Raw genomic sequence first — 14,364 nt, 5'->3', positions numbered from 1 at the left:
TACAATCTGCATTTCTGTTCTTTTTCTTTGTTTAATTACTGTTCTAAATGTTTTTTTTTTTTTTTTTTTGTTGATGCTATATAAGCCTGCTTTCTTGTATCATATGCCTCTATTAATGCTAATGCTAAATCTTCTGATGTCAGTGTTTGCTCAGTAGTGTCAGTGAAATTATTCTTTTAGGGATGAAATCCTATATTCCACATGCCACTTTAAAAACTTGTCCCTTATCTAAACCTTGGGTCTCCAATAAATGCCCTACTGCTGTTCAAGATAAGAATGCTACATATTCAGTTGGCTTGCATTCAAGTCTCCAGGTCTGTTTTCTGCTTATGCCGAAGATTGCAGCAGTTATAAAGTAGTTATCAGTCCAAACTGGATTGTTAACAGGCTAAGAGTAAAAAAAACTTGCTTCTAGTCCAAATGGTAGTTGAACATTTGAGTCTCTTGCTCGTTTGGCCACAATTTTTGCCAATCTCTACTCCCACCTCTATTAAAACCGAATGGTCCTATTGTCACCTGAGCTAAAGATAAAGCTGATCTGCTAGCATCCTACTTTTCTTCTAACTCGAGTATTGGTGATCTTGGTATCTTGCTGGTTATCAAATTTAGATTTTCGGTATCCAGCCAGTTCCTAAAAAGGGTGACCAATCACTCCCAGCTAATTATTGACCCATTTCACTTAATTCTACTGTTTCTAAAGTAATGGAGAAATCCATTAACTGCCAATTCCTGCGCTATCTATCAGCCTTCCATCTGGTAAATGATCACCAGTATGGATTCCATCAGTGTTGTACTGATGATGTACAGACTTATGTTACCCCTCTGTGGACACAGTCACTGTATAGGTTTGGTGAAACCCAATTAGTTGCACTTGACATTTCAAAGGCTTTTAGTAATGTTTGGTGTAAAGGCTTTCTAAATTTATGGACTGCTGTATAAGCAGATCCATAAACTTTTTTTCTTGGTGGTGGTGGGGGTGTGGCAAAAGTTCTGACATCAGTTATGATAGTTGAATGTGTGTATGTGTTTTATGTACAGAGTGTAATGTTGGTATGGTAAATTCATTATTTCATATCAGAAGAATCAAAGTATCAGGAATTTGTGGTAAAACAAATTCAGAATCCTTAAAACTTAAATTTTTTACTCACATTTTTATATACATAATTACTACTTGAAATGTGCTAGGCAATTCACTTTTGTTTTCTATCTGGCACAACAGTACATTAAGATATGATGTTAATTCTAATTCCTGTTAGGGGGTTGGAGATGATGTATCTCCTCTAAATCAGCCTCTGACTGTCAACTGTTTTTTGTAATTGAGCATCCAGTTTTTTTTCGGCGCATTTTGGCCAAAGTAGCTTATGCGCCATCAAACCTCCATATCAACAACAACAACAACTAGTTTTTTTTCTCAGACACTCATTGTGACTGATGATAGATAGCTCTCTGTCTTCTACCTTCTCCACTAATGCTGGTGTTCCCAAGTGTTCAGTTCTTTCTCCCACTCTTTTCCTCTTGTATATTAATGACTTTTCATTGGCTGGTAATTCTATCCATAGTTTTGCTGATGGTAGCACATTACATTCCACCTTCCAGTTTTGAGAGACCTTGTCTTGTACAAAAGAGCTTCAACTTCTGAAATGTCCACTACCAATTCCTGAAATGCAGTTCTCTAGTTGGGCAAAGATAACTTGGTTAATTTCAGTCCTACAACTCAGTCCTGTTTTGTATCTCTCAAAAAGGATTTGTCTGTTTTTGTGCTTATTTTTTACGACACTCAGATTTCTAGATGATATCTGATATCCAATAAGGATTACTTGGCTTCTAATCTCTCTTGGCATAAGCACATCACAAGTATTGTATTACTTCCTGTGCATCTAGGAAACAGGGTTTTCTCTTTGCTTTTGACATTACTTTTATTCTAAGCAGCTACTCACCCTGTACAAATCTCAAATCCACCTTTCCATGGAATATTCCCACAGCCTCTCTCATGATTCTAGACTTCATTCAAAAGAGGGCAGTTAGTTTAATTAATGGCCAGTCTCTTACAAAGTCTCTCCACTGTCTCATAGACATCATTCTGTTTCTTCTGCATGCCTTTTCTATAGATACTTTCATGATCACTCTTTTTCTGAATTGGCTTCTGTAATTCTCTTCTTCCAAACCAGTCTGTGAACATGTGCAGAAACTAGTTAACATCCTTTTACTGTCCAATTTCAAAATTACAGAACCAACTTTTCTTCTTCATTATTTATTCCTTCAACTTCTGTTTTCTAGAGCTATGCACCTTCACATGTACACTGATGTTCAAAGGAAGTGCATTACCCCTTAAAATTGTAATTATCATCTGAATAACGTAAGTATATGGCAGCATTTCTTACAGATTGCATCAATTTCTGACATGCGTAGTGATGACGCAATATTGCATCAGCTATTACTTTCAGCTATATAAGCATGCTCTGCAAGAGTTGCAGCCATTCCTTGCTTGTGTCAGGATGGCGAGTTATGTGCAGTTGATGTCACGAAGAAAAAGTGCTATTGTTGCTATACGTGAAGAAGGATGTTCTTCCCATCATATTGCTTATAGAGTGTCTTGTAATCAGTCGACAGTGATTAGATTTCTTTCCAAACTCAAGGATACTGGTTCTGCTAATAGGAAAAAAGGAACCGGATGCAAACAAGTCTCTAAGTCAAAACAGGACCAGTTTGAAGTGCTTATGCCTTAAAAACCGTAAAGCTTCTTCGTCTGAGCTGAAAAGAGAATGGGAAGAACATACAGGAGTGGTAGCAAGTGCAGTAACAGCCAGACACGTCTTCAAAAATAGACTTATAGCCTGTCATCCTAAGAAGAAGCCTCCTCCTCATACAAAAAAATGAAAAAGGCCCAATTAATTTGGTGTAAGGATCATGTCAAATGGACCCCCAAGCAGTGGAAATAAGTTATTTTCTTGGATGAGAAGAATTTCAACCTGCATAGCTCTGATGGGAGACAAATGATTTGCTGTAGTGATGAAGAATATCATCCAGACTGTATGGTGTCTACAGTGAAATTCCGTACCAGCCAAATGTTATGGTGGTGCATTTCGTATCGTGGAGTAAGTCACCTGCAGTTTATAAAAGGTTCCGTTAATGCCAATGGATACCTGGCTCCATTGGAAGGCAAATTGCTTCCAACCATTAGAGACCATTTCAGCCTGCCAAGTAACTATCTTTCAGAATAACTCTTTTCCTTGTCATTGGGCGAAAAGTGTAAGTAGGCACTTCTGTAGTTACTTTAGCTTCATTTCTGCATTAGAGGTTTGACAGTAATGTGTTTACACTTGTTACGGGTGAAAAAATGGTTGGAAGAACAGTCCATTACAACTCTTAGCTGGCTAGGAAACAGCCTGGACCTGAATCCTATAGAGAACTGTTGGCATCATGTGGAATCCAGAAAGAAACCAAAGACCCTTCGTGAACTTCAGGATGCCATAATTTGTGTTTGGAACCACTAACTATCAGTTGATTATCTTCAGAAATTGATCTTGTCAATGCCTCGACAGTGTGCTGCTGTCATCAGGGCTAGAGGCGGTTCAGCTAAATATTAGTTTGCACCTGATGAACTTTTCATTTTATTTTCCATTTAAAATGATAAACTGAAGCAAATTTGAGGGCTTCTGATAACATTTTAGCAAAATGTGTTTGGGATTTTCATAAAAACAAAGGGGTTAAGGAAATCACAGCATGTCTTTGATAAGTGGTTATCATGTCTTAATTTCAACCCCCCCTCCCCATTATACTCCTGGATGACCACATAAAGTCAGAGGAGTTCACGAGGTAGGGAGATATAAGAACACTGCTGTATTTAGTAGTCACATGAGTTTGAACCATGGTTAAAAAAATTGCTTGTACATGTACTTCTGTACTGTCACATTTGACCACTCAGCTACAGCAGCCTTCTAATTAGTTACGAGGTTGCCGCAGAATAGCTGGATGTGGAAAATAATTGTGCTGCCAGTTATTTAGATTTTAGTAAAGTTTTTGATATATAGTCCCATCTGAATGATTGCTGCATAAATGGGAGCAGTGTGACATCGGGGACAATTTACTACTGTGGATGAAGGGATGGTTAGTAGTATGTGGTATTAGTATAGATGCATAGACATCTTTTCAGGTGAGGTTCCTTAGTTTTTTTCCATTTGTTTCAAATCCATTGGATTGTCTTGAGATGATGATCCTCTAGATTGGAAACAGTAGCAAAAGGATTTATTTAAGTGTAAGTAGATTTTTTCTTTCTTTCTTCTATTAGGATTACTATTTCAGAATTAGATTTTTATTCTATACAGTCTGATTTTCATGTTTGCTATTATATTGAATTGAATTTGCTTTTAAATTGACAATCACACAAGGAATCTTTTTTGTTAATTGGAAAATTAACAAAAAAGACTCCTTGTGTGATTGTCTGGAATAGTGGAAATAGTTCTGTTTCTTCATGAGATGTATATTTCTTCTGTTTTAGGTAAGGATGGTGGCAAGGTAACAACCGTTGTTGCTACACCAGGCCAAGGACCTGACCGTCCCCAAGAGGTCTCCTATACAGACACAAAAGTTATTGGCAATGGGTCATTTGGGGTTGTTTACCAAGCTAGGCTTGTTGACACTGGAGAACTAGTTGCCATAAAAAAAGTGTTACAAGATAAGAGATTCAAGGTAAATATTATTCTTGAAGTTTTGAAAAGTTATTTAACTTTATTCAAATAGAACAGTAGTTTGTTTATGAAAAATTATTGGTATCCCTATGAATTATATATATATCTTGTGAAATCGAGTAGTTAAATTTTCTGAGGATAAAAGATGTTGTTTTGATTCCTTCAGCAGCTGGATTCATTTGTACAGATTTTTTTTTTTTTTCAGTAATTGTTATTTTGAAACAAAACTGATGGTTCATACACAGCAAAATACTTCTTTATTAGTTAAAAGTAGCTTTAATAATTTTAAAATAGCAAAAAACTATATGGCGTATGAAATTATGAATGTGGATTATCTACTCCTTCTTTCCCTATGTGTTTTGCTGCTAGTAGAGTTAAAATTTTAAAGTTGACTACAAAGTAAAGTCATACTGCCATCAGATGCAGTCTATTTTAGGAGCAAAGAGGAGTGCTATGGTGATTATGGTGTACCTTCATTTTCAGATTAATTTTAAACACACATATTCATATAAATATATAACAAAATAATATATAAAATTGATTCTTATCTCATGTTTAACTTTGCCTGTAATATAAATAGAATATCTGCATTCACTCTCCCTTTACTTTGCTAAAGACAAGAACACTAATGTTCAACCCTTCCTACTTCAGCTTTAATACTGTTAAATATAAGGGAAATTCTCATACCTTATTATAGGAATGCTCTTCAATCAACACTCACCCCCAACTTATCCAGTTAATCTATTATGAAAAAAAGGTTAAAGTTAGTAATGCAATATTATCCATAAAATTTATTATCAATATATGCTGTTTTATTAAAAAAAACAATTCTTGTGTTCAATTCCCATTATCTGTCGACTGCTAAGAAAGGAAAAGCGAAGTGTTGTCGATGCACACCGGGATTCGAATTTTCCTCATTATTTTTAGTTAAACTTCTTTATAAGAGACTAAGTTATTTCAGTTGAAATCCGTGCTCATAAGAAGTAAAATGACAAACTTAACAATATCCACTCTCTTATAAAACAAATTTAATACTACCCTGCGTCAAGATTATTTTTGTCAACGAATGTGAATACCACTATTCACACATGCGCATAAAGGTCCATGAATCCGAAATGATGTATGGTCTACGAACATTTATAGAATTAAAATTTAACTTCATTTCAAGTGTTTCAGCTATTAAGAGTTTTATATATTCATTTTGTATATTAATAACTTTAGCTTCATTAAAAAGAAAAACATGGTTCTCATGGATGGCACGAAAGGAAAGTTTAGAAGCACCTGTCCTTTTTGCCCTCACTGATGCCTGGTGCTTCGCTTTGAAAGGTAATTTTTGGGTAGAATTATATTCGCTTTGAAAGGTAATTTTGGGTAGAATTATATTCGCTTTGAAAGGTAATTTTTGGGTAGAATTGTATTTGCTTTGAAAGGTAATTTTGGGTAGAACCAATATAAAAAGAGTTACATTCCCCACATGCAATTCTATAAACTATGTTGGTACATTTTCAATACATTGTGGAGTTTACTTATAGGTTGCACCACAATATTAAATTCTGTATTTTTAAAAAAATTAAAATGTTTATACCACTGTGTACATTAGGAACCACTGTGTACATAAGGAACTTTAATAAAGTATTTGTGTGCAGTGTTACTGCTCATTAATATCGATTCTGATTTATGCTTCGCTTGTTGCTGTATGGTCCTAATTAAACCTTGCATGTATCTCCTTTTCAAAAATCTTGTTAAAAGTAACCCAAGTTCAAAGACATTCTTGCATAGAACTATATCTATTAGCATTTATAGAATTGATTGAAAATGATACTCCTTTTATAAGTAAAAGGGTGATAACTGAAATAATGTAAAAATTTTCCTGTATTGGTGGGATTATGATATATTTTAAAATGGATGCTATAATTGACTGTTGTTAGTGTAAAATTAAGAAAGTTTATAGAATTCTCTCCTATTTTTTCTTCCTCTAAAGTAAATTTAAGTCTTATATGTATATTATTAAAAGAATTCATAAGGTTATTTACAATATTTTCATGTGAAGTAACAAGGATATTGTCTAGGTATCTACCCATAAAATGTTAAATTAGGAATAAATGGACTTAAATGTAATTATTCAATATTGTTAAGATATATTTCAGCCACCAGGCCAGCCACTCAGGCTAAGTTCCATCGGAAGACCAAAAATCTGTCTATAAATGTTTGATTTAAAATCAATATAATTGGCCTGAATAAGAAACCTAATTAAATGAAAAGTTTCATTTACCAGAAGCCTTGTTTTATTCAACATTCAGAATATCTATTAATCAAATCCCACAATGTATCAAGTGAATATTTTCCATCTACATTAGTATATAATGAGACTACACCAGGGAAAACAGTTTATCTTCATTATTCAACCTTTTTTCTTTTAATTTATTAAAAAGTGAATCTGAATTTTTTATACTAAATTCTAATATAAGACTTATAAAAGGTTTTATGATGTCATATAAATAAGATCCGAGCCATGCAAAAGCTGAATTTCTGTAGGAGATGTGGGTTTAATTGGATATCTTGTTTTATGTAGCTTGATTTGCCCAAACAGAGTAGGTACATTGTTAGTTCTTGCTTTTAAATTCTTTAGAGTAGCCATTGTAATATAATCTTTTTTTTTTTCTATATTCAGTTAAAATATTATTGTACTGTTTTATCAGATTATCAAACATATCTATTTTCCAATTGATAGGTGGATTTATCAGTTATAATATTATTCAATTTATCAATATAATCTTCCTTATTTAAAACGATCACGGTGTCTCTTTTATGTGCTCTCTGTATTACAATCTTGTCATTTTTTCTTAATATTCTTAATCCAATACTTTCTTATTTCGATAATTTTGGGATATAAAGATCCTTAGAATTATTAATAACATTATTGATTTGTATTAATCCTTCTCTACTCAAATTCAACAAGTGTTTGTTTCCTCGGAAGTTGATTTAGCGTTTAAAGTAACTCAAAAAATTGTCAGGATGACATTAAAGGGTAGAATTGTTAGTAAGAAAAAAGTTTTAATCAATTACAAAATCTCCGATACAAAGTAAAAAGATATCTGCATTTGAATGATTGGAATTATCTTAAGTCAGTAATTTAAATTAGAAAAAAGCATTAGAAATAGAATTAAATACAAGACATATAAATAAAATACACCATTTACTTATGGTAAACAACAGACATGGAGTATAAATAGTTAACAATACACTTCTATAGTGGATATAATGTGACACATAAGGAAACAGGGGGGGGTGAAGAGAGAGAGAGAGAGAGGTAATACCAGAAACACTCAACATTATTATATGACGGAATCAATGACACCACATAATGACTCTATATTTTAAAACACAGGGACACAGGAAAATAATTTGAATCTTGGGGTAGTAAATTTATCATTATATAATTTATCTAATGCTCAAATTGATCTTCTTAATAAGGTCTTAATTACCCTCTACCGTCCACATAACTTCCGAGGAAATAAACTCTTGCTGAATTTGAGTAGTCTAATAAATTCTAAATGTTATTAATAATTTTATTAATAACAATAATGTTATTAATAATTCTAAGGATCTTTATATCCCAAAATTATCAAAATAAGAAAGTATTGGATTAAGAAAATTAAGAAAAAATGACAATACACCATGATTGTTTTAAATAAGGAAGATTATATTGATAAATTGAATAATATTATAACTGATAAATCCACCTATCAGGTGGAAAATAGATATGTTTGATAATCTGATAAAACAGTACAATAATATTTTGACTGAATATAGAAAAAAAGATTATATTACAATGACTACTCTAAAGAATTTAAAAGCAAGAACTAACAATGTACCTACTCTGTATGGGCAAATCAAGCTACATAAAACAGGATATCCAATTAAACCCATCATCTCCTATAGAAATTCAGCTTTCGCATCGCTCGCATCTTATTTATATGACATCATAAAACAGTGGGGTTGTCTACAAAATTCAGTGTCCGGATTGTGGGGGATGTTACGTAGGTGAGACTAAGCGCAGATTACGCGATAAATTGGGGGAACATAGCAGGGTGCTTAGATTTGGGGGGGGGGTGCTGCTGTTAACATAATTTGAAATTTTGGATTTATGCGATGTGCAGATTGTTTCCCAGCATTCCCCTAATCATGAATATAAAGGGACACAGTATCAGGTGTCTGCTGCTGTTAACATAATTTGAAATTTTGGATTTATGCAATATGCAGATTGTTTCCCAGCATTCCCCTAATCATGAATATAAAGGGACACAGTATCTTCTGTATCACCAGCAAGCCGAGCTACTTAGGGGTGTGCTGCTGTTAACATAATTTGAAATTTTGGATTTATGCGATATGCAGATTGTTTCCCAGCATTCCCCTAATCATGAATATAAAGGGACACAGTATCGGGTGTGTGCTGCTGTTAACATAATTTGAAATTTTGGATTTATGCAATATGCAGATTGTTTCCTAGCATTCCCCTATCATCATCATCAGCCATTTTCAATCCACTGCAGGATGAAGGCCTCTCCAGCAACTTTCCAGTTCCTTCTGTTTTGAGCACTGGCCATCCATTTACTACTCAAAAACTCATGAATTTCATCTATCCATCTCCATCTTTGTCTTCCAGGTTTTCTTCTAGCCCTCTTGGGTACCATTCTGTTATTTTCTTAGTCCATCTGTCATGTCTTCGAGCTATGTGTCCTGCCCAAGACCATTTTAGTTCTTTAGTTTTGATAAGAATGTCCTTTACTTGAGTTTGCTGCCTAATCCATGTGTTTCTCTTCTTATCTAACAGTCTGATTCCCAATATAATTCGTTCCATTCTTCGCTGTGTAGTTCTTAGCTTCTCTTTCATTCTTTTGGTGAGTGCCCAAGTTTCACTTCCATAAGTCATGGTGGGGAGTATACATTGATTCATTATTTTACGTTTCAGACAAACTGGGATATTGCTCTTCAGTATGTGACTATATTTCTTGAATGCTATCCATCCAAAATTTATTCTTCTCTTGACTTCCAGCCATTTATCATTATTACAGCTAATAACTTGTCCCAGATAAGTATATGACTCCACCTTTTCAATTACTGCTCCTTCAATCATTATTTCCCTTTCCGTGGCATACTTGTTCATCATTACTTTTGTTTTAGCCATATTCATCTTTAGTCCAAAATCCTTACTAACTGTGCATAACTGATTAAGATTTTCCTCTAATTCTTTGGGATCGTGGCTTATGACCACAATATCATCTGCAAATCGTAAATGGTTTAGGTACTCTCCGTTCACATTGACTCCTTTCTGCGACCAGTCTAATCTTCTGAAAGCTTCCTCAAGGGCAGCAGTAAACAGCTTCGGAGATATTTTGTCTCCTTGTCGAACTCCTTTCTCGATTTTAAATTTGCTACTGTCTTTGTCTAGTCTAATAAAGGATGTAGCACTCTCATATATTTTCTTCAAAATCATAATATGTGGGGTATCAATGCCTTGTCTTTCCATTGCCCGAAACATTGCCTTATGCTGTATGGAGTCAAACGCCTTTTCATAATCCACAAATGCCAGGCATAATGGTGTTTTATATTCATTTGCTTTCTCCATTAGCTGTGATATTACGTGAAGGTGATCCATAGTTGAGAATCCTGTCCTAAAGCCAGCTTGCTCTTTCGGTTGATTCTCATCAAGTATTCTTTCTAATCTGTTAGTAATGACCCTTGTGAACAACTTGTAGATGTGGGATAACAAGCTAATTGGTCTATAATTTCCAATTTCTGATTTATCTCCTTTCTTATGCAGCAAAACTATGATTGCATTATTCCACTGCTTAGGTATCACACCTTTTCTAATGCACTTTGTGAAGAGCCTTGCCAGTTTTTGTGTTATGTCTCTTCCTCCCAATTTTAACAACTCTACAGTAACTTCATCTTCCCCCGGGGCTTTCCGATTCTTCATTTTCTTCAATGCATGTTCTACCTCATCGGGAAGAATATCGGGTATGTCATATGTGTTGCTACTTTGCAATTCATGTTCCCCACTGCTGGTATCATTTCCTCGCTCCTTGTATAATTCTCTATAGTAGTCTTCTGCTATTTGAATTATGCCTTCTCTGCTGTTTATAAGTACACCATCGCTATTCTTCAGTTTCAGTATCATTTGTTTTTCTGTATTACTGCTCATGGCTGCTGATTTAAATCCTTTGTTTTCCCTTAATGCCTGTTCTACTTTTCTTGTGTTAAATCTTCTTATGTCCTCTCTGAGTCTCTTTCTAATGGCTTTGCATAACTCAGTATACTCAGTTTTCTCCCTGTCAGTGTTTTTTTTTTCTCTTCATTTGTCGTCTTTGGTTCATCATGACAAGTGTTTCTTGACTAATTTTTTCTTCTTTGGATTTCTGTTTCCCTATAGGTTTCTTGGGCTTTATCACTTTCAGAAAGTTGTAATATTCCTCGTCGATATCTTGGTCCTGAGCAGTCTGCAGAAGCTCAAACTTGTTCTTAAGTTCCAGTACATACTGCATTCCCCTAATCATGAATATAAAGAGACACAGTATCTTCTGTATCACCAGCAAGCCCAGCTACTTGAACAGATTTTTTGTTTTGAATTAGGTTTTTTTTTTTTTATGAAAACCTCAAACACGAGAGGTATTAGAACCTATAGTACTTAGTAGCGTGCATGGGTTGAAGGTTGAGAGACTGCTAGACTTGAATTTCTGTCCATTGTAATTTTCAGGAAATACATATGAAGGAAGGTTGTTCCAGAAAATGGAAGTTAAGTGAATAAATGAAGAAGAAGAAGAAAGGTTGGTTCTGTGCATTTGAAGTTGGACAGTAAAAGGATGTTGACATGTTGTGGCACGTGTTTGGACTGCTTTGTAAGCGAGAGCAGGAATTATAGAAACCAATTCAGAAGAAAAGTGCCCGTGGAAGTATCTATACAAAAGGCATGCAGCAGAAACAAAGTCTATGAGACAGAGTGGAGAGAGAGACTGTTAGAGATGAGTCATTAATGAACCTAACTGCCCTCTTCTGAATGGAATCTAGAAGCCTGAGAGAGGTTTCGGAGGCACTGCCCCAGATGTGGGAATAATATTCCATGATAGGGCAGATTTCCGATTTGTACAGAGTGAACAGCTGTTTGGAAGAAAAGTAACACAGAGCGAAAGAGAAAACCCAGTTTTTTAGATGCAGAGGAAGCAATATTTGGAAAGTACTTATGTCGAGAGATTAGAAGTCGGTTTACTCCTCAATAGGTAGCCAGGTGGCCAAGAGCAGCAGTGCATAGCACACGCTTCTTGATTAAACCGGAGTTCGGGCCCACGACTACCAAATATGGAGGATGCAGAAGGGTCAGGGAATGACTGCCGCATATCCCCCAAGCAATATGGCCTTAGTTGCTAATGCTCCTAAAAACCAAATAACAAACAAACACAAACTCCTCAATAGAGATATAGAAAATTGCCTAGAAATCGGAGTGTCATTGAAGATAAGCATTGGAGCAGAAAAATCCTTTTTGCGAGTCATAAGCCAGGACTGAGTTTTAGAGGATTGAAATCCTTGAAACTGTTTACCCCACTGGAGAATTACCTGGAGATCAGCATTTAAGGAATTGGTAGTGGATATATGCGAGAAGTTGAAGCTGTTTATGCAGGGCAAGGTTTCTCAAACTGGAAGGTGGAATGCAATGTGCTGTCATCAGCAAAACTATGGATAGGATTTCGGTGAATGGAAGGAGATTATTAATATACAGTTTGAAAAGAGTGGGAAAAAGAACTGAACCTTGGGCAATGCCAGCATTAGTTCACAAGTTAGAAGACAAGAGAGCCATCTACCCATCACCTGCAGTGAGTGGTCAGAGAGAAAACTAATAAGCAATTACAAAAAAAAAAATTTGCCAAACCATAAGATGGAATCTTATTTAGAAGACCTTTATGCCAGACACAATCAAAAGAATTTGAGATGTCAACAGCAATTGCTTGAGTTTCACTAAACTTTCCATTTACCTTGTCCATAGATGGGTAACATAAACCAGAATATCACCAGTGGATCGACACTGATGGAATCCATACTGGCAATTGTTGATCAGGTAGAAAGTTTTTAGATAGTTTGAGTTGGTGGTTAATAGATTTCTCCATTATTTAGAAAGAGTAGAATTAAATGCAATGGGATGGTAATTGGATGGGAGGAATGTGTCACCTTTTTAGTAACTGGCTGGAAATGAGAAAATTTCCAAGCAGATGGGAAAACACCTTTGGAATAAGAAAGCAAAAAAAGCAACACAGAACAGGAGTAAGTTCAGGAGCACAGGTTTTGAGAACAAGTTTTTTTTGGAGAAATACCATCAGGATCTGGAGCTTTCTGAGCATCAAGTTCCTTCTGACATCCTTTTGACGGAAGACCGCAGGAGGCATTGAATGGAGCGTGTTTGGAATGGTGGGAGATGTTTTACCAAGATCATTAATTCATGAGTTGGGAGAAAAATAGGATGCTAAGCTAGTCATTTATCTTTGGCTGAACTCGCAATAGAACCATCTGGTTTTGGCAGAGGTAAGAAAGAGATGGGCAAAAGTTGCTGCCAATAGCTTTGGCAAGAGATCAGAATGCTCAACTACCATTTGGACAAGAAGCAAATTTTCTGCTCTTAGCCTGTTCGAAATATAGTTAGGACTGATTAATAACTTCTTTACGATTGTTGCAAGCTTTGATGTAGGCAGAAAATGAACTCTTAGATTTGGACACAAGCGAATTGTGATATCTAGCGTTCCTATCTTGAATAGCCTTAGCACATTTATTGGAAAACCAAAGTTTAGATAAAGAATTTCATTCCTACAAGAATAATTTCACTGACATTATCTGAGCAAACATTGACATCAGAAGATTTGAAACAGTAATCCAACCAAGGGAAAGAAGAGTAAAAATTACACAGATCATCCCATTTTGCATTCTTGGAATGCCAAACAACATGAGGTTGAGAATGGCCAAGAGGGAAAGGCCCATTAGAGAAGAGACCATCATGAGTTGGGATCTGAGTTGCCTAGAGGACCACTCACTTCAGCCGTGTAATTAGAAGGGTTGTTTGTGAGAAAAAGGTCAAGCATTTTGGCTGTGTGGTTAGGATTGTCTGGAATTCTGATAGGTAAATGAACAATCTGTGTGAGGTTATTAGTAATTGCAAAAGCCTCACCATCTTGACCAGCTGGGTCTGTGTGACTAGAAAACAGAAGCCAGCTGGAGTTGTGAACATTAACACATTATTCACAGGATTACTAACAAACCCACCATTGTGAAGGTGCATTTAGAGGATTTGGCTATCACAGACTGACTGGAATTTGCCAAAGTTAGGTTCACTTGACTTGAGTGTCACCTGTATGTCATTTCTATCAGCATTTTAGACTCCTAGGTAGCATAACAAGCCTAGCCGGCTTACCTGAGAGAATGTCTGTGACAGCCTCAAGGACCAAAGGTGCAATCATTGAAACATATTTTGCAGGAGAACTCAGTATCACAAGGAACTGCCTTGAAGGTTCATCCTTGAATTTATAACAGTGGTTGACTGTGCACTTTACAACAGAGATTAGTGTGGACTGTGAAGTGTAATGGTAAGCAATTGTGGACAAAGTGTTTGAAAAATTCACAGAAATTGTCAGTAGGA

At 35.4% G+C, this 14,364-nt stretch overlaps 1 protein-coding gene across 1 annotated transcript in view; it reads left to right on the top strand.

The window, feature by feature from the left end:
• The window catches only part of sgg (glycogen synthase kinase 3 beta homolog shaggy), a 299,419-nt gene that overhangs the window by 78,123 nt on the left and 206,932 nt on the right, over positions 1-14,364 (top strand). The window contains exon 2 of the mRNA XM_090381919.1: positions 4,499-4,689. Within this exon, the coding sequence (XP_090238045.1) occupies positions 4,499-4,689 (191 nt within the window). The remainder of the gene's footprint in view (positions 1-4,498; positions 4,690-14,364) is intronic.

The sequence above is a fragment of the Mastigoproctus giganteus genome, chromosome 9 (genome assembly GCF_048544385.1).
Source record: "Mastigoproctus giganteus isolate SK-2022 chromosome 9, ASM4854438v1, whole genome shotgun sequence".
NCBI classification, from domain to species: Eukaryota; Metazoa; Arthropoda; class Arachnida; order Uropygi; family Thelyphonidae; genus Mastigoproctus; species Mastigoproctus giganteus.
This window is presented reverse-complemented; position numbering and strand designations above follow the sequence as displayed.